Source organism: Lissotriton helveticus, chromosome 9 (genome assembly GCF_964261635.1).
Source record: "Lissotriton helveticus chromosome 9, aLisHel1.1, whole genome shotgun sequence".
Taxonomy (NCBI): domain Eukaryota; kingdom Metazoa; phylum Chordata; class Amphibia; order Caudata; family Salamandridae; genus Lissotriton; species Lissotriton helveticus.
Window position 1 is genome coordinate 940,055,523 of NC_136070.1, and position 24,726 is coordinate 940,080,248.

General features: G+C 44.8%; 1 protein-coding gene across 1 annotated transcript in view; it reads right to left on the reverse strand.

Moving 5' to 3' along the window:
• Positions 1-24,726, reverse strand: part of LOC144782045 (inositol-tetrakisphosphate 1-kinase-like) — a 227,703-nt gene that overhangs the window by 62,745 nt on the left and 140,232 nt on the right. Inside the window, exon 2 of the mRNA XM_078661176.1 lies at positions 8,001-8,025. Coding sequence (XP_078517302.1) covers positions 8,001-8,025 — 25 coding nt within the window. The remainder of the gene's footprint in view (positions 1-8,000; positions 8,026-24,726) is intronic.

A 24,726-nucleotide genomic window follows, 5' to 3' on the forward strand; every position in this document is an offset into this window, starting at 1 on the left:
TTGTCTGTCTGTTTCTACCCATTGTGGAACTGGGCCCCCCATGGTGCACTGCGCTAATTAAATGACATGGCCACAGTGTAATGCTCAACTACTAAAGCCCAAGTCTGGCACGTGATCTCTGCTTTTATTCAAGCTGAACTAATCCCTAGATGCCAACGGGTAGACATGGAAAACAAGTTCACATTACCCATGTGTTCACCCTCTCCCATGTCCTAAACTATGGGGTCGAATAGGACTCAAGTCCGTCCGCGACCCCAGAGTAGGAGGGAACATCCGCATGGGCTGCGGTTTTCCCTCCGTGCAGATTAGGATGTGACCGCCAGGGTGACGGTCACATCCTCTATCTTTAACATTGCGGCGGGTGCAGCTTCAAGCTGCACCCGCCGCAATGTTAAAAATCCCTGCATCGCATTTGCGTGCACAAAGCGGCAGGCACCGCGCGGTGCCTGCTGCTTTGTTCATGCAAATGCAGGAGGGTACCATAGGTACCCCCCATGTGCACCCCCACCCCCTTCACCCAGGGGGCCCGCAACGGGCCCCCGAAGTGAAGGTCCGTATGCTTTTCCACAGCGGAAAAGCCGCCGCGGAAAAGCATACATTTTACACCATTCTAATATGGCTGGCGGTGTCTGATAGACACCGCCAGCCATGTTAAAGCTTTTCCGCCGCGGTCGGAAGGCGACTGCGGCCGAAAAGCTGCAGACGGAATGCAAGACCCACCAGCCATCCTAATATGGTGGTGGGTCTTTCTAGGCTCCGCGGCGGTTTTCCCTCATCCTCCGGGCTGGCGGTGGCTTCCGCGGGCCCGGAGGATGCGGGAAAACCGCAATCATAATAGGCCCCTTAGTTGGTGAGCACTTGACCCCCAATACTACATCTCTCCCTTCTTCGGGATCGACACAAGAACCAAAACAGCTTCACGAAAACCACGAGAACAGTAATAAGAAAATGTTTAAGCAAAGAATGGAGTCATCTCTTAACCAGAGCTCCTGGCAGTCAATAGTTTGACACAAAAGCCTTAAGTCGTTGGGGTGGGATTCCCCGAATGGTGATATCGCTCTGCTTCCCCTAACTGAGTTAGACTCAGAGACACAGTGACATTGCTGGGGGTTGACCTGTCGGAACTACACAGTACTGGCTGGGAATGGGGTTGCGCAACCCTGGATGGAATTTGGTCGAGCTATCGGTATCACCCAGCAGTCTTGGACTCATCGGCCTGGTTGGGCGTCTCAAAATCTTGGCTTTCGCTCCAGGAATTCGGATTGTCACATCCTGGAACTTTGAACACTCTTCTGAAGTGTGAAATGTTGTGTGTAACTGTTTCAGCTCCCCGGCTGGTGGTGATCATGATCCCCTTTGCTGTTGTCACAACCCCACGGGGTTGCTACAAAAGGCAGGCAGAACTTTCCCACTAGGTGTCGGTCTCGCACTAGCATTGAATCTCCTGGCTGGATTTCGTGGGGTTTTGCACACCTTCTTCGTGAGGCACAGTCATTGTTGCTTGCTAGGAGGGGTCTGATAGGTTAGGAGGGTTCGGGTGCTCAGTGCATGCAGAGTGATGGGGGATAGTGTCATTGATTGTTCGTCCTAAGCACATCCTGCTGGGAGATATCCCAGTGGTGGAGTGCAGGGTCAAACGGTACTCCAGCGGGAACTAATATATGGCACCTTCTACATTCCTGCCTTAGGCTGCTGCTATTTGGATGACTTTGGTGATAGTGCAAACAAACCTTTCCACCTTCCCATTGGCTTGAGGCCATCGTAGGGTGATCTTCCTGTGGTTGGTGCTGCAAGACTGAAGATACTCGTCCATTCAAAGCTGTTGAAAGGAGGTCCATTGTCCATGCGGAGTTCTTTTATGAGCCGCTGGGTCACCATGACCTTCGCTATTTTTGGAATAACCTCAGACGCTGAGGTGGAGTACACAATTTGCACCTCTAGATAGCGAGAGTAGCAATTGATTACCATAAGCATGTGGGTGCCATCTGGGAGGCTGCCAAAATCATGCCATGGTGCTGTCAGGCCTGACTATGTGATGATAGAAGCTGGTGGTTCTAGGGGGTTGCTAGCTTGGCAAGTGGTGTAGTCTCTTACCATTGCTCCTACCCTTTGATCCAGGCGTGGAAACCAGACCTTGCTGCAGAGCCAACTCTTCGTATTCACCATTCCCTGGTCTGTTCCATGAGCTAGCTGAACTACCTGGTGTTGGAGGTTTATGGGGAGGACTAGATGGGGTCCTCTCACCAGAATGCCCTCAGTCGTTACAGAGAGCCTCGCCACATACTGCGCTTGTAGTGTCGACGTGGCCTGTTCTGTCCTCCAATCTGAGTTGCTGTGCATAGCTTTTCAGTCGCTGGCTTTCACTGCATTAATAGCCAGCTACAGGCAATCGGCCTATTCCATGGTGGCCACGACATCTACCAGAGACATGGGCAACGTTTTAGATTTCTATACCACTAACCGGACAGACTGTTCTGTATCTTGCACTTCTCTGGTTTCTGTAAGGGTGGCCGGTCTGGCGGAACATGATTGGAAGTTGGCTGGATTCAGAGTGCCCGGCCTGTAGACCATAGTGAATTTGAATTCCTGCAGTTGCAGGATATATTTTTCGATCCATGGAGGTGGTTTAGATACTGACTTTTTAAATATGGGAATTATTGGTTTGTGGTCCAAATACACGACAGATGGGTGGCCTTACAGATAGACATAAAATAGCGACATCCCCAATGGATCGGGATGGCCTCCCTCTCAATCTGAGAGTATTTCTGTTCTGTAGGTGTCAGGGTTCTGCTTGCTTAGGCAACCGGGGTCCATTCACCACAGTCTTGACGTTGCAAAAGTACGGCTTCTAACCCTGTGGGGATGGCATCTATTGCCAGTACGTACTCTTTCTTTGGATCAAAGTATGCCACTGTAGTTGTGGCAGACAGAGCATCTTTTGTATTTTTGAACACCAGTTCCTGCTCCTCACCCCATACCCAGGGACTGGAGGCTTTTGTTAGTTTCCAGAGAGGCCCTGTGAGCCCTGACAAGTTTTTCATAAACTGTCCACAATAAGTGACCATGCCCAGAAACTCCAAATTCCAAACTCCAACGTGGGGGGAGGTGCTTCTTGGATGTCTTGCACTTTCACTGGATCTGGCCCAATGCCCTTGCCTTAGAACTGATAGCCAAACAAGCTAATGCTTTGTTGTAAGAACTCACACTTTTCTCTGTGTACCATCAGGCCTTTGCCACTGAGTCTCCGAAAAATTGCGCGGAGGCACTTGAGGTGACTATCAAGGGTGAGGGCATGTACACTCACATTGAGGACCCCAGGTAGTCTGGCTAATATGTCTCTTATGATGTTTTGGAATACCTCGAGATGCAAAAATTCAGCCTGGTATATCGTCTGAGGCCAACATGGGTTGAGAATGTTGTGAAGGACCGGGTGACAATGTGGTAGAGAATCTGGTGGTACCCCGACCTCAGATCCATTTTGGTGAACCATTGTGACCCAGCTAACTCCCCTATGATGTTGTCGATGGTGGGTGTTAGGTGGCATTCTCTCTTAACACCCACATGTTTCTGAATTAACTTTCCGCCCTAACCGGAGAGGTTGCACCCAGGAAGAAGAGTAAAGTGTTAAGAATTAATGGGACAGAGTTATCAACATCGTGGACACAGGAGTCGTGTTTCCCTGCCACACTTGATCACGTTTACATGTCAAAAATTAGACTTTAGAATGCGACCCTTTTTATGAGTGGCAAACATCTTATTGCACAATGTACATATGTAACAAGTGTTGGACGATTTGAACGGTATAAATTGCATTTTACAGTTTCAGGGCTTACATATTTTAGCAGCGAGTAAACAATGTGGGCGGGTAACCTGGACCGCAGTACACATGATTACAGAGGGATTCTGGGCATCGTAGTTCATCAGAGGAGCGATCGTGCGAGAGGCCATGCAGCTTCAATAGTTTGGGGAGGAGTTCAGCAGTAGTTCGCATGTCACGTGATAACGCAGCTGCTGAGATGTGGGGTAATTAAGGCGAGCATTTGTCAGCATGCAGTGAAGAGTTTGTCGACAAGAAGAGTGGGAGCAAAATGCAGCTTGTCCGCAGGACGGACTCGCAACTAAGATAATTATGAAAGGACTTTGCCATGAAGTGTCGAATTTGAAGTAATAATTGCCACGGTAAGCGCGCCATAGCATACAATATTTTTCGAACTGAGTTCAGCACATGGCTCCAGGCGAGAATAGTATAGCTCAGAACCTGATTAGTTAGCAGCAAAGTTGGTAAGAGAGGTAACTGAAAGTTTAAAGTTTAAATATTAAACATGGGGAGTCCTTGAAGCTGTTTATAAATATATATAAAAATGAAAGCAATTGTTTGTGCAAAGGTCGAATAACAGAGAAACATGTTAGATGTCAGTTTGTTTAATTTAATAGTATTAATAAGAATGATTATCATTGAACTGATCAAGATTAATTTTGTTTGTACTTTAGAAACCCCGAAGAAGGGATTATTCCCGAAATGCATTGGGTGACTTGCAATAAAACCGTGGCATGAGGAAGCAGTGTTTCTCTTGTGTTTTTTGAAAAGCAAAGGAAATATGAAAATGGGTATAATGGATTGAAGATAAACAGAGAAGGATGAAAATTACTGGTTAAAATTTGGAATAATTAAATGGCTGATTAAGAATTTTATTCATTAAATTCATTTGAATAGGCTGTGCAGCTAGTTGGAGACAGAACCGTGTTTCCCTTGTGTTTTGACTTATTCTCTCTTAATGGCCATGTTAGGTACCCTCATATCTACGCAGATTCATAGTGTTTCGGGCTGCTTTGGTTTCTTGGCAACCACAATTGTGGAGACTCATGGATTATGACCAGTAACTTTTTCAATGATACCCACTTGTTCCAAGTATCGCAGTTCTTGTTCTACTTTGGGACACATGTGAAAAGCCACACACCCGTGATGGAGGGCTATGGGCTTCAATGCTTTGTTGATGTGTAATTAAATAGCTGGGCCTTTCAGGCACTCAATGCCTTTAAACAGTGGGACAAAGTCTCATATGAGTTTGTCGATTTTGCTGGTGTGAAGGCTGAATGTGAATTGTACCAGGCTGTCTGAAAGCTTGTCATGAATCCACTGCCCTCTCAGGAAACATATAACTTGGCTTTTGTGCTTGTGTTGTGGTGGCCAATGACAGTATGGAACACCCCAGTGGTTGTTTGTTCCCATATGCATATACTTTTACTCTTGGCTTTTGAGCTGGTGTTGTGGTGGTCAATGACAATATGGAACACCCCAGTGAGGTTGAGGGTTTTTTTTTGCCATATGCTTATACTTTTACTCTGGTGGGGTCCAAATTGGAAAGCAAGGATAGCCTGTGATACAGCTTGGCAGACATGAGGTTGATAAGGCCAATGTATCTATTAGGGTGGTGACTGCACAGTCCTGTATTTTGACATCATACTTGGGGGAGACACGGGCTGCAAAACATAGTGGCTCTATCGTGTGTAGCAGGTGAATGATTTCCAGATCATCTCCCGCTGTTTCTGAGTGAGTACATGAGTGTGTCTCAACGGTGCGCACGTCCTGTAGTGTGTGGAAAGTGCATCCCTTTGGAGCGGACTTACAGACTTTAGCGAAGTGGTTCCATTTTCTGCATGCTCCACATTTATTTCCTCATGCTAAAAAGTCACCTTGATGGGGAAAGGGTCCCCCACACCATTGGCAGGTCTGGCTGGTCTGTGTAGGCTCTGGTAGTTCTGTTTTTGGTCTGCAAGTTCCTTTGCTTCACTTTGATCAGTTGTTTGCTTAACCTTGTCCAAATGCGCAGCACATGCTTTGGACAGTTCTTTGGATTGCCCCAAAGCAAGGATGCCTTCATTGACATGTTGGCCACCTGCAGGACTTGTTCTCGTGGTTTCAATGAGGCACAATCTTGGATAAACTGCGCTCGGTCTTCCTCTTCCTCATCAGTGAGGGTGCATCTCCTGGGTAGGCCACGCAGCTGTGCGTAGAAACCATCCACCCATTTGATGCGTCTTTGGCATGCCTGCTGGAGGAGGAAAGGTTCGTAGTCCGGTGTTGAGAATGGTTAAAAATGGGCAGTGATGACATTTTAGAGCATAGTACAAGCGTGGGGTGGCCCGGCTTCGGCAACCATTTTGGAGATCTTGTGCACAATCACTCCTCCTAGGTGAAGGAGTAGAGGCCTTTTCTTCTCATTGGCGGTGCCCACTGCCAGAAAGTAGGTCTCTAGGGGCTCTAACCACGCCTTCCATCTTGCTGCTTGGGTCAGCGGGGAAATGGTGATGGAGACTGCCTCTAGCGCTGGGACAGATGACATCACTTTAAGACAAATCGAGCAGGGGAGGGGGAACCATGCAATGTTGCAGACTTCTGCATGAGACGGTGGTAGGAGTGGATGTGCCATCACTGGGCTGATGTCACTGCTGAACACATGGTCCTCAGGTATATAGCACAGGGTGTACGAGCAACTCACCAGTCACTGGGCAGGGGAGGAGAACAGGTTCCACTAGGACCCAGTCTTGCCTTGGTGGGTGCATTTACAAACTGTTTAAAACCAAAACACTGGATTGGACCCCCTGCTGCAGCTGATTATATCTGATACAGGACTGGTGCAGAGAATCACTTTCACTTGCCCTCCTGTGGATAGTAGGTGGGTGACGGGCCGCTTCACTTAGGCCTTAATGAGCACAGGCAGCACTGGACGAGGGAGCCGCAGCCCGGCGTAGATCAGGAGAGCCGCTTCTGTCTCGGGTGACCCACACGTGATGTTTGGAGAGTGGGGTTTGTCCCTCAGCCTCGCACCAGGTCACTGGGGAGGTGTACAGCATAGTGGAGCCGGCAGACTCTCTGCCAGGGATGCAGCAGTTTTGGGCTGGGCAGGGCATGGCCATGCAGCTACGCTCAGCTCAGGTGAGGAAGCCGTTTGGGGCACATAGGGCACTTGTCCTCCTCATCACCAATGTGGAATCAGGTACACCAAAGTGCACTGCACTAATTAAATGATACAGACACAGTCTAATGCTTAAATATTAAAGACCATGCCTGGCACGTGATCTCTGCTTTTATTCATCCCCGTTCATCGGACTCCAGGCTGAACTAATCCCTGAATGTCCATGGGGTAGACATGGAAAATATGTTCATGTTACCCAAGTGTTCCCCCTCCCCCCCTTGTCCTCAACTTAGTGGACATGTCCACTTTACCAACAACACTACACCCATATTACCCCAATTCCATGTCTCCCACTGCATGTGTCTCAGCAAGCCAGCGTGTTTCCTTATCCGGGTAATAGGAAATAGTGTAGGACTTGATCAGCAATGTGCATTGCTTATTTGGAAAAAAGTGAGTGAAAAGGCTCAGTGTTTTTCTTAGGTGACTCCCAAAGGCCAGGATTTCCACACAAGTCAAATTTCTACCATACGCCTCTTTCTCTCCTACACTTCTTGTCTCTCTATGTCACTATTACAGGTTCTTTTCATCCCTGCTTTGGTTCTTTTGTTGCATTTTGCTCCATTCTTCTTTCTACATCTTTGGCCTTTCTCGCTCTCTTGCTCTTATACAAGGTCTGATCAAATATAGGTCCCAGTCACCAAAAACGAGTGCTAGTGTCTACCACTTGCAAACACTGGTACAAAACAAGCACTGCCAGTATATTGGTGCTAATAACAAGAGTTAGACATCATTCAAAGTGCTTAATCATGTAGTCTATAAAAGCTTTATTGTATTTCTTAACATTGAAACGAGTAGGATGCATAGAATGAGGCAGAGCCAGAGGATCCAGAGGTGTGAAGGAACAGCACTGTTACATGTCCACAACTAGAGGGAGCTCAACAAGATTTCCCTTATTCCCTGCTCCCATCCATGCCCCATCTTGCCCATCCCCTCTCTAGTTATCAGCCCCACTCAGCACTTGCACCATTTTAGAACATCTTCACCAATCCACCACAATTACCCACACCCGTGGTCTGAACTTACCTCAGCAACTTCATATCCATGTTTTCTGTTGAAACAAAAAAATGGGAGACAATTGTCAGAAATAGATCAAGAAGGTCCATATCTTTCTGCTTGTGAGGTGGAGGTGTGCTGTCCGTGATGGAGAGCCAGTATGCAGTGTGGGTCAATGTCTCTGAATGAATACTGTAGGGGTACAATAACTGCAACCTCTCTTGGATTATATGCCTGTAGTTTGAGAATGATTGTAATCTTTAGCTGTAAACTTTGTCTGGTGGACTGTCTCCTTTACAATTTGTCTTATGTGGTCTGGGAACAGCAATTCTATCTGTTTCTCCACTCAATTCCCACTGCCACAAACACAAAGCAGTGTACACGTTTTTGGAAGCACTGTACAGATGGTGTGACAGTTCTTAAAGTAAAAATTCTTCAGTCTTTTCAGCCTTTTTAAATTATAGGAGGGACCCTCCGTTCCCTTTTTTCTGCACCTCTTTCCTCTACTCCACCACCCTTCAACCATGTCATTGAAGAAACTGCATGATCTTGGTGTGTATATGGTGTGTGCACCCCTTTCCCACATTCTGAACAACCCACTGCCCCATTTAAGAGTCCTAAGCCCTGACACTTCTCTAATTCCTCACAAAGTATTGCTCTGTTTGTATAATTAATGATTAGATATCTAGAGGGTCATTTGGATAGCGGGTGGATCGCCACCGCCCATATGGCGGTGGCGATCCGCCCGCTAAAAACCACTGCCCGCTTAGGATTTCCCCCCGCCACATTACCTTGGCGGGGGGACCCCGGCGGTGGTTTTCCGCCCGGTCGCAGAGTCTGGGAGACAACGCCATCCATATTAGCATATATGCAGGGTTGTGCCTTTCCGTGGCGGCAACACCGCCACAGAAAGGCAGGCAGTTTTCACCATTGGGGGCCCAGGGATTCTGGGGGGTGCACATGGGGGGTACCTATGGTTCCCCCCGGCAGTTCCGTGCACAAAATGACAGGCACCGCACGACATGCCTTCTTGGCATTGCGGCAGGCGGTGCTGAGAGCACCGCCCGCCGCAATGTCGAGAATGCAGGATGCCACCAACGGGACCCCCGCACCAATGGCGGGCGGTCCCATTCTCCAAAAGGATGGCGGGCGGACAAATTCCGCACGCCATCCTAATGACCCCCTAGTGTTCAACTCCTCTCCCTCCATAATATGAAAGAATTTAAATCTATTGGGCTCTCGATTTTGAATGAACCTACTATTTTAGTATCATTACTGTGATATAAAGGTGTAAAACAGCCATATTTTAGTTTAGGTTGAATACTGAATATTTGGTCACATTTTAGCAGTACAGAATAGTTGTATTGTGTATATATATGCCCACACCCCATCAACATTTATACAGCGAAATATCTGACCGTTTAGCTTATTTAAGCTAAATATATACTTGAAGCAATATTTCTGTATGCTCCCTGATCTACAAAGGTGATCATGATATATGGAGATGTTTTACCTTCTTCTAGATTCATTCATGAGACATCTGCATTGTCAAAGAGTTGTACGTAAATGAACTACCACAGATCGGACACTTGCATAGCCCCAGAGGTTGGAGACACCAACACTTTATTAGGCAGGTTTGTCAAACATTTCTGTAAGAGGCTTGCCAATTTTCTTTCCTTGTAAAAAGTCTGTCGTAGAAACTGTCTGCATTTTTATACTCTCAGATCTCCAAATAGGACTGGCTTAACGTGGATCGTAAATATATATTTTGGGAATGCAGATGTTTGAAAGATGATTTTCCAAAGATTAGTTAAACTCAATTATATCACCCTGTTTCTTTCAGTGGCAAGTTCTTGTTCTTTTATTGGAAGTCTTTCCTTCCAGATTTTTAAAACAAAAGTAAAAGGTAATGGAAAATTGTAATTCACTGTATTCATGTGAATGCAAACGTATTTACCTTTAACTAGATGGGTCTTTAGAGTCTATGGAAACATGTCTACGCAATGACAAGCGACGAAGGAGAGCGGAGTGGGCAGCCGTGGCCCGTGCAGGTAAGAGCAGTGGGGTGGTGGGGTCCAGTGAGGGGGGGAGGATTTGGCAGACGACGTCAAGGTCAAATTAATTATTTGTTTAATTTTCCCTCAGCATCGTCCGTTGACATCCGCTCGCCCCTCCCATCGGGCCCCAACACTCTTACCTGCACGGGCCGCGGCTGGGAGTGGGAGGGGTGGTTAAGCGAATAAGAGATAAGTGCGGGATGAGTCAGGAGGATGCAATTGATCAAATAGTAAAAACACCTAGCAAGGAGTATGGCGAGAACAATGAGTCAATGAAAGAGGTATGGGAGCTAAAGCCGTGATAACCAAAAATAAATAAAAAGGTGAGTGGGGCAGGGAGGTGGGAGAACAGCACTGTGTGCATGGTGTACTATGAGGGTCGAAACAGCAACTGGGGAGACAGCAAGAAAACACATGCACTCTGACAAAATGCAGATAGAAAAAGGAACGCAGCTCCCTGAATGTGAGCAGTAGAAGGATACAAGTCATCTAATTAAAAGCATGGTAAGAAGCTATGCTCCAAAATAGGGACAAATACAAGAAGAGGATGGAAAGCCATTAAATGAGAAGCAACCAAATGAGATGGACAAGAAAGCCAACCAATCATGAGCAATAGGTTGATCCATATTCTACTCTCAATTTTGAAACTGCACACCGGGAAACATCCTTTACAACGCAACTTTTACCACGCAGTGCCTTTACGACGCAACTTTTACAACGCAAACCATTACAACGCAATGCGCTGGGGGGCGCTCTAGGATAGGGAATAGGTTTAATTTACTATCCAACACCTTCCCTACTATCCACGGGGACTGGAGTTGGAATAGTAAATTAAACTATTCACTATCCAGCACCCCAAAGCACTATGCTTTGTAAAGGCATGCGTTGTAAAAACAGCGTTGTAAAGGCATGCGATGTAAAAGCATGCGTTGTAATGTCATACATCCCTGCACACAACATGTCTTTCTACAACATACAGCTAAAAGCCGTCTGGAGCGGGAAACATCCTTTATAACGCAACTTTTACCACACAGTGCTTTTACATAACAACTTTTACAACGCAAACCATAACAACGCATTGCGCTGGGGGGGCGCTCTAGGATAGGGAATAGATTTAATTTACTATCCAACACCTTTCCTAGTGTCCACGGGGACTAGAGTTGGAATAGTAAATTAAAGTATTCACTATCCAGCACCCCAAAGCGCTATGCGTTGTAATGGTATGCGTTGTAAAAACCGCGTTGTAAAAGCATGCGTGGTAAAAGCATGCGTTGTAACGTCATACATCCTCTGGAGCTAAGACCTAAAAAGAGCACTTGGTGTCAATACTGGCACAGGGTGAAATCAACATCAGACCTTCTAGCAGGGCACTTAAATATCTCAATGACCAATCCAATAGTTTTGGCTACAGCAAAAGGTTCAGCATAAGATGAAAGGGCTACTGGAATACTGGAATAACTGCACTGCAGTTCATTATAGACAGGCTGATTTTTGGCAACAATTCGCAAAATGCATGAAGATCAGAGCAAAAGACATCTTGCAAGAGGCTAAACAACTTAGCTAAATGTGTAGAGTGCCACCAATACTCAAACAAAAAGCAGTTTGTGTATTTACAGTTCAGTAATGCCACACAGAAATGCCTACATTGTCCTATACACCAAGTACACGCACAAAAGTGTAAATTTAAAGAAGTCCATATGTCTAATTTTTCAATCATTTTTTGCAGTTCCTATCAACTGAACTTTTTATTCTACAAGAGATACACAGATATTTAAAAGAGATACACAGATATTTAAAACCAGATGGAGGTCAAAGGTTGAGCCCAATAGAGGGACAACGTTCTGAGAACAGCATGCATGATGACATGAGATTTCATGTCGATAGAAGTTATGCTTCAGAGCCAGCAACAAACATTTCTAAGAAATGTAAGCTGCCAGCCAATACCAAAAGGCTGAGAACCGAACATTTACGTTTTCTAAACATAGCCTTGGCAGGAACACACGAATAATGATTCCCTGAAGAATTCATGCCAGTACACCCAACCAAGGCTTGGTCAAAATAAAAATATCAAAGTCACACTTCGTATCCTGAAACATTGTTGAGATGCATGAAACAGGACAATTTAATTTTCCCTTGATAGATGGAGTCAATAAAAAGTGCGAAATAGACGAATAACGTCATTTATCTGAGCAACACTAGTGGCATGATGCATCGCCTGGTAAATACTATTCTACTGTGCTTCAAGTGAAGTGACACAGATGGAGAGGTCTCTATGGCCAGAGAAGTATGTCAAGGAATCCCTTCAAAGGCGCACTCCTCCAAGACTGCCTTCAAATTGGAAGCAAAAAGATTCCTCATGAACAAGTTCCTACCTTAAATGTTTTTAGATCGTCTGCTCTAATGCTTTGAACCTTCACCCTAAGGCCTGTGTTTGATATTATTCTGCTCTACTATTCACTTGCTCCCCTCCCAGTTCGATATGTTCCAATCATTATCTTACCCTTTGTTTTCCCTTCGATTGTAACCTTCTTGTTTGATGTGCATATTTGATTTGTTTGGTTTGTCATCCCTTTGATGATTGTACTGCAACTTTTACCTTCCTCTCCCTTAAATTGTAAAGCGCTCTGATCCTGTTCACGCTATATAAAACTTTATAAATAAAGATTAAGGGTGCAGCTTATATGTGACCTAAAATGATGTGCTTCATACAGTCTGCTCCCAGACCAGTATGTGGGTGCCTCTTGGTAAGTTTTCTATACTTGTATCCAGACATTTGACAAAGCAATGGACATGCACCTAAAACAAGCCGGAACTACTGACTTTACTGGTGCTTGTTAACGAGTATAAGATAAAATAGCAACAATAATGATGTTGTTGTGAATAGTGAAAATTAAAAAGGTTTAAATTCTGAAAATATGAGATTCTTTAATAGACATTACTAAGATCTGTGGAAGCAGTAGTGGTCTTCAGTGACTCAATCAGTTGCGTTATTCCACCACACCACTTTCCTCTGCAGTTTCTGATTCTGTTTGTCACATACACTCCTGTCCCCCATCTACTGAAATCCTCCATCTGCATATTTCACACATCATCTCCTTTCACTTAATTATTGTCTTTTTTGTTCTGTCCTTCTACTTGACTCTGTCCTGCTCCATCTTTCCCTCACCTTGTCCTCTCCCTCTAACACACACACACACTTTCTCTCTTCACTTGTAAACACAACATCTTGTGTTCCTTTGATGCTCTTAACCCGTTGGCTGCGCCGCCGATTTTGCGGAAGTGCGGCACTACCGCAAAACTGGTGGGGCCGCGTCGGCCATTGGCCGACGGCAGCACCAGCGAGGTAGTGCTGCCGTCGGCCAATGGCCGACGGCAGCATTGAAGGGGTTAATATTTCAAAAGCTATGTACCTTCTTCACACACTTTCACATAAATCTGTTAGCACCGTTGCCACATATGTGACCATTGTATTGTACACTCTCTAGAGGGGTGAAGGAATGGATAAGCGTGTACTCTGAACACCTTTATGACCTACTGACAGGCACATCTTTAGCTCATCAAGACACCTAATGACAATTCAACCAAAGCCTTTATTCGATTTTAGTTAAAATCATAAAAGTACAGTTGCAAAATAAATACATCACGCATAAAAAAAACTGCAGCAGGGCGTTTCTACATGAGATATGGTCCATACAAAATAGGCCAAGAAGACAGCCTACTAAAAGATTTTAAAGTGCTAGGTGCATGGAGGAGAACAACAACAGAATATAATACAGCAACATATCCCACCAGTTACAAAACCCATCCGTTACCAAAAGCCACTATGGGCCCACTATTCTAGAGGGGCAAGCATAAATCCCTGTGCCTTTATATATAGAGCCGACTGTTGATATGTAAGAGAGCGTATCTAAAGTGCAAGAATGGAAAGTGCTATTGTCAGTTAAAACCTTATTTAAAATTCTCCCAGTGTTCGTTATCCAATCAAGCAGCAACTATACAATAAAACACACAAACATTTATAAAATCAGTCGATAAAATCCATTGTCACATAAAATCATAAGACTTTAAAAACAAGGCCGTAACACAGGACCAAAGAAAGCACAATTTCAGGGGGCAAGCACAGAGCATAAGCGTATGGCCCGCTGTATGAAGACTACAATCGAATAGCATGACCTCACAGTTGTTAGCGTTAGCAAAAACTCCATGGCAGTCCTGCACTGCCTTAAATTTGCCTATTTCAGGAGTGGCAGGATAAACATGGGGCCCGATTTGCAAAAGTAATCTGAGACAAAATCCTAACTTTATGACTTTCAAAATTCACAATGGGCATTTAGGAGTAGTAAAGTTAGGATTTTGTCTCAGTTAAACTTAAGTTTTCGTCTTAAGTTAAACTTAAGACCAAAACTTAAGTTTAACTGAGACAAAATCCTAACTTTACTACTCCTATAAACCCTTTGTGAATACCGAAAGTTGTAAAGTTAGGATTTTGTCTCAGTTAAACTTAAGTTTTGGTCTTAAGTTAAACTTAAGACCAAAACTTAAGTTTAACTGAGACAAAATCCTAACTTTACTACTCCTATAAACCATTTGGGAATACCAAAAGTTGTAAAGTTAGGATTTTGTCTCAGGTTACTTTTGTGAATCGGGCCCACAGACCTTAGCGAAGAATGTTTTCAGAAAAGATTCAAGTGCAGGGTACTCTGTGAAGAACGTCCATCACAAGAACAAACTGGCAAATTAGCAACAAACAAACATACCTTGGCTGTGATATGCAACAAGAAAGTGGACAGTGTTTAGGCGTAGTCTTACCAACAGGAACGTGTGGTATAAATTACTAACCCATGAGAGGTAAGGCTTCCCGCCAGGACACGTGCTGATTTGGGTATGGGTGATGATTGTAGACATTCCTGAGTTTTTTAACATCCTTTCCTCTGCACATTTGGCTAAAAAGAGTATAGTCAGTGGTCTGTAGTGCACTGTGTAAGTATAGGGTGGCGGCCTGGGACAACTACACAACAAGATTAATCAAGTATGGAGGGTTCCATGGGTGGGCAGCCTACGGAAACCAGACAGCAATGACTGTAGCACTGTTCCTGAAATAAATGACGATAAAGTCATTGCTATATGGCTTCGGTAGGCTCCCACCCATGAAACCCTCCACACATGATTAATCTTGTTGTGTAGTTGTCCCATACTTACACAGTGCATTACCTTATCTAGGAATTGGTCATCATTTTCTTGGGTGCCTGACTTCAGTAGGGTTGCACATTTGAGGATCAGCACAAAAGGGGGGGCCTATGGAGGTAGCAGGAGAGTCTGCTCACCTTGTAAAGATGTTGTTGTTTGCTGGACCTCACTTTGGTCATAAGAACACACCATTGTGTCACCTGGGGCCGCTTTGTGACTGCCCTCTGTGCTGTAATTTTCCCGAACTGGGCGAAAGCACTGTTTGGTCGCCTATATTTGCGTAATGGACCTAGGGGGAGCTGGTTAAAACCTCTGTTCTATTGCATGCCCGCCATCCATTCCACTATCTGTGCTTACATCATTGACCTGGGCGGGCGGCCGCTGTGGTTGAAGCTCAGCAGACGAGCCTCCAAAGAGTCCAGTCTGACTATAAAGGCAGAGATCAAATTTCCTAGTTTTTCCTCCAAGTTAGAGGTCTTATTAGCCAGATCTGTGGTCAAGACCTCTGGGCCTATCGGGTGTGCTAAAGCCCCTTTAACTGTCAGACAAGTGTCCTGAACAGTTTTCCCTTCTTGCACTGGGTTTCTTTTTTTCCTTTGCTGGGGGTGATACACAGTATGAGTCATATGAAATTTGTGCAGCGGGCACCTCAGATGTAGGATCTGATGTAGTTATTTCTTCCGGAGAGATCACTGCGCATGACTTGCTAGCTCTTGCGCCGGCGTGCTGCAACTGATGTCAGTTGGCGGTTTGGACTCAAGCCCATTGCCGTTCCCGGCTGCAGACTTCACTGCAGACCCCAAATGATCTTCAACAGATCCAATTTCCTGTTTGATGGCCCCCATAGTGTTTGTGAGGTACGATACTATGGTGCCTGATGGTGAATTCTCCCTTGCTGAGATGGACTTTCTCTTCACCATGGCGGCACAGCACAGCCCAAGCTCTAAATTTCGCAGAGTCACAAAGAACAGAGAAAGAGCAAGTAAATTCAGTGGTCTTTCGGCATACTGTTCAAGGAGCTCAGATCTTAGAGGGGGCCCCAGCCTGACCGCTTTCAGTCGATGAAGGGCGCAGGACAGGCCCGCCCAGGGCCCAATGTAGAAATGATTGGGCAATCAAATTGTAATGCTTTATTGTACCACATTCCCTATTATAGCACAAGCACTCTGACTTGTTAGTTCATTTTGCATGAAATAGTTTCATAGCAGACCAATCACGATTATTTGAAATAAATAAATTAGTCTGACAAAGAGAAGATGGTAAGCAGTTCAAAATATCACATAACCAGATAGTTTTGCATTGTTGAACCCTTATGTTATTCTGTACAATGGGATTCAAAAATACACTTAATTAAATTCATAAAGTTGGTGGAGATTAATATTGTGTACGCTTTAGAAGCAAAATGACCAGACACTATGAATATTAATGAAAAATTCTATGTCTAAAAATTTAGCACGAGGAATAGAATTGCTAAAAGTGTTCAATATTGCATTACTAATAGTGCATACTTATTATATTCAGAAGGGTAATAATGAATAGGGTATAAATCGGAAAAATAAATGAACATATTGCTTAAGCAAATATATGTGTAATAAAATACTCCAGCTTTAGTGCAGGCTTCCCAATGGTATATAGGTTTGTTTTGTTCATTATGTGATTATGCCACAAAGATACTCTCTTAGAAGTTATAAACTTTGTATGGAATTTTGCTTCGAAATTTAATAAAGCATGTTCAGTGTTGTTGACTATTGGGGAGTATGAGCCTGGTTTTTTAATATACGTAGTTAACATAGCCGGTAACTGGAAACATTTGACAATATTTGGGTAATAAACTAACACAAAATTATGGACCAGTAAAATCTTTGAGCAATCAAAAATGTAGAGTGAATTTTTTTTTAAATTAGAAATGCCAATTCCACAATTTAGTTTAGAAACCTGTAATAGTTTTCTACTGATCCAAACGGGCCTTATTATTCCTTTTAATAAACTTAAAATGATGTTGTATATATTACCAAAGAAAGGATGAGGAACAATTACTGTTAAAATAGATAATACATTTACTATTTGTGGAGAGATTAGCATTTTAGTAGTTTCTATTCTTCTCCACCATGATACATATAAAAGAAGCCCATTTATCTAATTTCTCAATAATTCATCAATCATTTTAGAGCTTATTTTTACAATTCATATCAACTGTACTTTTGTTTCTATTTAAGAAATAGATACATAGATATTTAAAACCAGATGGATGTCAAAAAAGTTCCATGATATGTAGTCCAGCATCTGGAAACGCTCACGGGTGACAGGCCACACTTTACAAGTACTGTATAATTGAATGATTGATACAACAAGAGTTAAAAAAATATTTAAATTGTAATGCTGAGATTCTTTCGAATAAAGAGTTTTAAAAATATATATATATATTTAAAAGACCTAAACTTATTTATTAATATTCAATGTGTATCCTGACACTAATGCCTAAATATGATTATTATTTAATATGACTAGAATAGTGTTAAGTGGGTCACTAATATACAATAAAACACCAGCTGCATATGCTGATGCTCTTAGAACCATCTTGGTAATAGTAATACCTGTCTTTAAAATAATACATGCAACTTAGTGATGTTTCAATGGCTGTTAAAAATAGGAGAGGAGACAGGGTACAACTCAGCCCAAGTCCTTCAAAATAATTTAAAAGAGGAAGAATTGATGACATTAATATAGATTGTTGTAGTAGGGGCTCGATATAATACTTTAACCATCAACATAACATTAGAACTAAAATGAAAAGCTTGCATGGTTTTAAATACAAATTTCCAATTAACCTTAGCAACATTTTTCTGCATACAGAGCTAGTATTTTTATTTTTATGTAAGGATGTCAAAGTATGATAAAGAAGTCTGGTATTCTGGGATGATAGTCTATCTTTCATAAAATTAATCTGCTCTGGGCGTATTATAGAAATCCAAATTGGACATAATCTAGTTGGCAAAACTTTTTCAAAATACGACATTGGGTGATAATTAGAAACCAATGTGCAATCTTTTGTCATAAAATTATTGTCGCCTCTTTAAAATACTTTTCAAGTGAAATGGCATCCCAATAAATAGTTTTAGATGGGCCACCCTGCATATTATCATTTAATTAGTCAGAAATAATGGCTAATAACTTATTTGGATAATCAACAGATAGGAAAAGGGCTGTAGTCATTCTCCATCTGGGATGTATATTAAGGGATATTCTCTATGTGTCAATTTGTTTTTATTAAAACAGTATCACATATGGTAATAGGTTTTATTTTAGGATCAGAAATTATCCGACACGAAATGTCTAGAAGAGAGTAGATAATCAATTAATAAACATGTAGAGTGTGCATTTTAGAAGAAAGTAAAATCTAGAGAGAAATGGAAGTCTTCAATAATCAAACATGTTGGTATTAGTCAAATAATCCATGCCAAGGATAAGAAGCACATTCTCAATATTCACTAGTTGTGAAGATAATGTTTCCCAGAAAATATAAGCTAAATGAAGAGAGCCTTTATGAATCTGAATATGAACATATATAAAACAACCCTCAAAGCTATTTTTATGATTTAATATGTTGAATTGTAATTTGCAACAAAATATATAGCAAAATCAATTTTGCATCATTTTGTCTGTGAGGAAACAAAGCCACCAACCCAACTTGTTAATATATAAGATAATATGGTATCTATTTTTCTTTCTTGGATAAAACATGCCAACCCTACATTTATTGAAATTATATAACGCTTCCTGTCTTTAAACTAGATGATGTAAACCCTTAACATTCAGAGAAGACATTTTTCAGAAATGCTTGTTTTTTTCACCAGCTGCTATTTATAGTAATAAAAAGAGTGTGAATACAAGTTATATTATGTGAGTGCTGAATACATCCACAATTAGCCCATATAAGCAGACAGGCAAGCAAACCATACAAACATAACATATTAAGACCCTAAAGGGAAAATAAATTAAGTGGAGCATTGAGGCAATAGTGGTCTAATCCAAGAAGATAATACTCTGGTACACCAATCTCCCAGGAAGAAGAAAAGCATTAATAAATATGCGGCAAAGATGCTCATCCATGACCTGCAGCAGCTTGAAAGTCTATAGCCAAGGGGTTATGGAGATCTAAATATTAAAATGTGGGGGAAGGAGGAATCAAGTACATTCAGGGCCAAGAATACATCTTTGATGAAAGTTTGACTATAAGGTCCACCTGCCTCCTTACCCTCATGGAGCTCTAAATAGAGCACTACTAAAGAAATGCAAACATAAATGCCCAAATGGATGTGTATGTATAGCATGTATGAATAGGGTGAATGGAATTTTCACAACTGAATGCACACAAAGGGTGATACTAACAGGATCCTTGTGAGGGTCTAACAAAAGCCCAGTGAGGCATTGGTTTGATAGCTGAAACATGTTGACCCAGGGATACTGAAGCTACTAATTTCCTTAGTCCATCCCGCCTGTTTTCAACTCCATCAGGGTGCCTTTTGTAAATAAAATTAACCCTCAGGACACCTTAGACTGTTTTAAATCTAGGACCCCACTCAATAACCAAAGAGCTCCCTTGGCTACTAAGTTTGAGCATGACCTGATACACTAGGTATCTGGAAGAGGACTCTATGGTGAAGCTTGCCACTTGGAATCAGAGTGGGTGAGAGTTTGTTTATTACCATAGGGCGGTACCCTTGGGCTGGAATGGAGAGAGCAAACCCTATATCTCTTCTCACTCCCTGCTTCTTGGAATATAGATTTAAATAATAAACAAATTCTGTAGGTGAAGAGAATGATTTAGAAAAGTTGTTATTCCAAATTCTATTAACTGATGGTTCAAAAGTTCAATACTAACAACCAGCCCACTAAATATTGACAGAAGTCTGAAAACTGTTTGCACACAGCCATAGATTCATTTGTAAAGTCCTGAAATATATTTAAGTTCCTTCTACCATTAAGGTTGGAATTTCTCTAATAGTTTTCTGGATAAGTATAAGATGATGGTGACGTAACACTTAGAATATTACTACCTTTGGCTTAGACTGATTAGGCTTACGAGGAGAGGGTGTGCTGTGATCTTCATCAATTTCAAATGTCAATGCTCAATGCTCTCTGGAAGGCCATATTGAACATTTCTATTTTCCAAGGTAAACAACATTTTCTTCACAGACATTATGTGCCTGACCTGAGGGACTATGTGATCAAATGTATTTTTATTATCTCTTATCTTGATTTAGTTTTTCGATACTTTCTTGGTTAACCCTGTTAAGGGGGCATAGTTTGCTACCATGCTGTAGGCAGCCCCGGGGGAAGAGCTCCCCAACTGCCTTGTGACTCTTTGGCCTCATATGGCCTCTACATGCGCTCAATATGGACTGCGGTGGGTGCCCGGGCCCCCGTAGAATGTTGGGCGTGCAGCTTTAGTTAGTTTACAGTCTGGAGTGCCGGAGGAGAGTGGGTGGAGCTGGGAATGGCAGAGCCGTCGGCTGATGCGAAATGCTGGCTCCACGATAAACAACTGTAACACTTGTCCCGTGCTGCTGCTTCCAGTGGCACCCAGCAGCGCCACCCAAAGCTACAATACAGCGTTGTGATTGGTAAGCACCCAGGCTCCACTGAGCAATCACAATGCTGCAATGCAGCTTTGTCATTGGTCTGAGCTCTATGGTTCGGCAGTCAGACGGAGACTGGGGGCCTTGGGCATGTTCTCCATGCAGGCTGTAATGCAGCCTCCATGGAGAAAATGCAAAGTGCCCATGACTGTTTGGCTGGCCCCAGAGGTCTGGTCAAGCTTTCAAGCGCACTTGGAGTGGGAAAACCACTACTCCCCTGCCCTGCTCTGAGAGCAGAGCAGTCCCTCTCGCCCGCCCACAAAGAAGCTGGAAACAATAAAATGATAATAAGTTATTATCATTTAATTTTTCCTTTGTCACACTGCTTAAAAGCAGTGGGGCGACACTCTTCCACCTTAGCGGAGGAGCTGTCACTGGCTGCTTCCCTCGTGGACATTAGCAGCAGCGGAGAATGAGCCACGGCTGGTAACAGGGTGCCCCCCACTCCATGAATTTTGACTTTTCGGGGGTTGTGGCATGGCAGTCCCCCTCCCCCTGCCTTCTTCCCCCACAGCCTGGGTGCCCAGAGGCTCTGCTCTTCTCTGTCTTGTTTGCGGCCCTGACGTAGCGCTGCTGGGTCGGGGGCTTGTAGAAAGCTCTGCAGCAACCCCCTCACACACACCCTGACACACTACGTGGAGTGCTGGGGCCACTTGGAGCCGGGCTGCAGCTTCAGCGGTTGCAGCTGAGGGGGAGGAGAGCGCAACGCCTGGGATCCTATATCCTTGAACTCTTGCCGGGATACAGGGGTCCCCCTGAGGCACTTGCCTTGGCAATCATTTTCTTCACTGCATTGAATTGCTGGCCCTTTTTTTTGCCAAAAGGGCTGCTTGTGGCCACCACTGAGGTACTGCCAGACTATTTCATAGGGACCTGAGTCATAGTGGTGCAGTGGCGCGCTGGATGGAGAGCGCTTCTGGGTTAGCTGTACTCTTCGAGGGGACTGTTATCGGACTTTGCCCAAGGAACTTGTTTCGTCCTGAGTTACTGGGTGGCCATCTGGGACCTACGCTGCAGGCAGGTGGTGGGGGCTGACTTTGAGCTGGTGCTAGGATGGCATGGGACTAATAGAGTCACATCTTCTTGGGCCTTCCGGTGACTACCGCGCCTATTGCCCTTTGGCACCGCTCACAAGAACTCCATGACGGAATACCACCAGCCCATCAGATCCACCAAAAGGACCTTCATCCAGAAAAAGATCCTCGCAAACTCCAGCAACTCCAAGAAACTCTTCAGCGTCCAGGAATTCACCAAACTCACCAGCGAATCCACAGATATCACCCCCTCCCAGGACCTCTGCAACAAGCTCGGCTCCTACTTCCATCTGAAAATCAAAGGCCTCTATGACAACTTTGGCGACCAGACACCTGACTCCGAAACTACTCCGTCCTCCAGCAATGCCAGCCAGCCCACTATCTCCTACTGGACCCCAGTCACCACCAAAGACACCGCATCAACCATGAAAGGCATCCACTCAGGAGCCCCCACAGACCCTTGCCCCCCGCACATCTTCAACAGAGCCGCCGCTGCCATCGCTCCAGAACAGCGATGCACCATCAACACCACCTCCGAAACCGGCATCTTCCCTGACCATTGGAAATGCGCAGAGGTCAGACCCCTACTCAAGAAGCCCTCAGCAGATCCCACGGACCTCAAGAACTACCTGCCCATCTCCCTCCTCCCCTTCGTGGCCAAAGTCAAAGAGAAGACCATCAACGCCCAACTCCATCCTCGACCCCTTCCAATCTGTATTCCGCAGCAACCACAGCACCGAGACTCGCCGCCACAGATGACATCTGCACCCTCCTCGACCAAGGACACACCACAGCCCTGATCCTACTCGACCTCTCTCCAGCACTCGAGACCGTCTCCTACCACACATTCACCACCATACTCCACGATGCCGGCATACAGGGAACCGCCCTCGACTGGCTCCGCTCCTTCCCTACTGACGGAACCCGAAGAATCAGACTGCCCCCCCTTCCTCTCCGAACCCAAGGACATCAACTTCGGAGTACCACAAGGATCATCGCTCAGTCCCTCACTCTACAACATCTACATGGCCCCAATCGCCGCCATCGTCAGACAGCACAGACTCAGCATAGTATCCTACACCGAAGACACCCAGCTCATCCTCTCCCTCACCAAGGACCCCACCAGCACCAGACTCAACTTTCAGGAGGGAATGAAAGAAGTCACATCCTGGATGAGCAGCAGCTGCCTGAAGCTCAACTTTTAGAAGACAGAGGTCCTCGTCCTTGGACCCTCCCACTTGGCATGGGACAACACCTGGTGGCCCACCACCCTCAGCAGCACCCCCACCCCCACGGACCATGCCTGAAACCTCTGCATTATACTCCACTCCTCCCTGTCGATGACCCGACAGATTAGCGCCGTTGCCTCCACCTGCTACAACACTCTCTGCATCCTTGGCAAGACCTTCAAATGGATTCCCCCCCTCCCGAATCAAGGAAGACCGTCACCCACGCACTCATAACCAGCACACTGGACTATGCAAACGCCCTCTACACCGGGATCAACAAGTCTCTGCTCCACAAACTCCAGACCATACAGAACACCACAGCCAGACTCGTCCTTGGCATCCCTCGACACGAACACATCACCCAACACCTAGGAGACCTACACTGGCTCCCCGTTCAGATGCGAGTAACCTTCAAGATACTCACCCACACCTTCAAATGCCTTTACAACATCGGACTTCAATATCTCAATGGCCTCGCCCATGCCGAACCACGCACAACCGTAGAGCAAGAACAGGCGGAAGAGCCGTCTTCTACATTGCAGCCAAGACCTGGAACAAACTGCCATTCAACATCAGATGCTCCCCCACCCTGCACACCTTCAGGAAGACCCTCAAGACCTGGCTCTTCGACTGACCAGAGCTGCTCCCCGCCTCCCCCAGCGCCTTGAGGTGAGTAGCATGCTTAAAACCGCCAGATTGATTGATTGGTTTCGGGGGGCTGTATCACTCTCTATCGACTGGCTCTGCTCCATGAATGTTGTAGAAATTAAGTGAGTGGCTTTGCCTTGTAATTCTTTGCTTGTGGTGTTCCTCCTATGTCCCAGGTGGTACATCATGGGCCGCTCTCAGAGATCCAAGGACGACGCTTTCACGGGCACTCCCCAAGAGGGGATCCAGCAGGGTGCCAAAAGCAATTTGGCTTCTCACTTGGATGACAAACTTGACTAGCTGATGGTGGCAATTGATGCTTTGGGGAGTGGTTGGAGGGTAAAATTGGCTCAGCAGCGGCAGCAGTGGGCCTTATTCGGGAGGATTCAATGAAAGTGTCAGACCGGGTGGCTACTTTTGAGTCCTCCCGTCACAGACTATTAAGAGAGATGGTAAAAATGGATCGTCATATCACTGATTTGGAGGAGCACACTGGCCGGCTGGAGACTATGAGGACGGGAGGGCAAACGCAAAAATGTTAGAATTGTTGGATTGCCGGAGAAAGTGGAGGGTGACTCCATAATTAGCTATTTGGAGGACTGGCTGCTGGAGGTTGTGGCCGTGGAGGGCCTCTCCTGCCCAGCCGCCTATGCCGAGGGCCTTGCCCTATCCAGTGATTGCACAACTGTTGCATTTTTAGTATAGGGATTCGATTATGCAACTAGCATGCAGCAGTTGTCCCTTTGCATTCGAAAACGCCACAGTTTCTTTGTGTCCCTGAACTTTACCTTTCAGGTACAATCCCGGAGGCCTTCCTTCACGGCGGTGAAGAGGAGACTTCGGGAGCTGGGACTGGTCTATGCTTTGCTGTTTCCGGCCCCCTTTAAGAGTCTAGGCAGAAGGTGAGACCAACTTCTTTTCAGACCCCGAATCGGTGTGGGACTGGGTGGAACATTTCAATA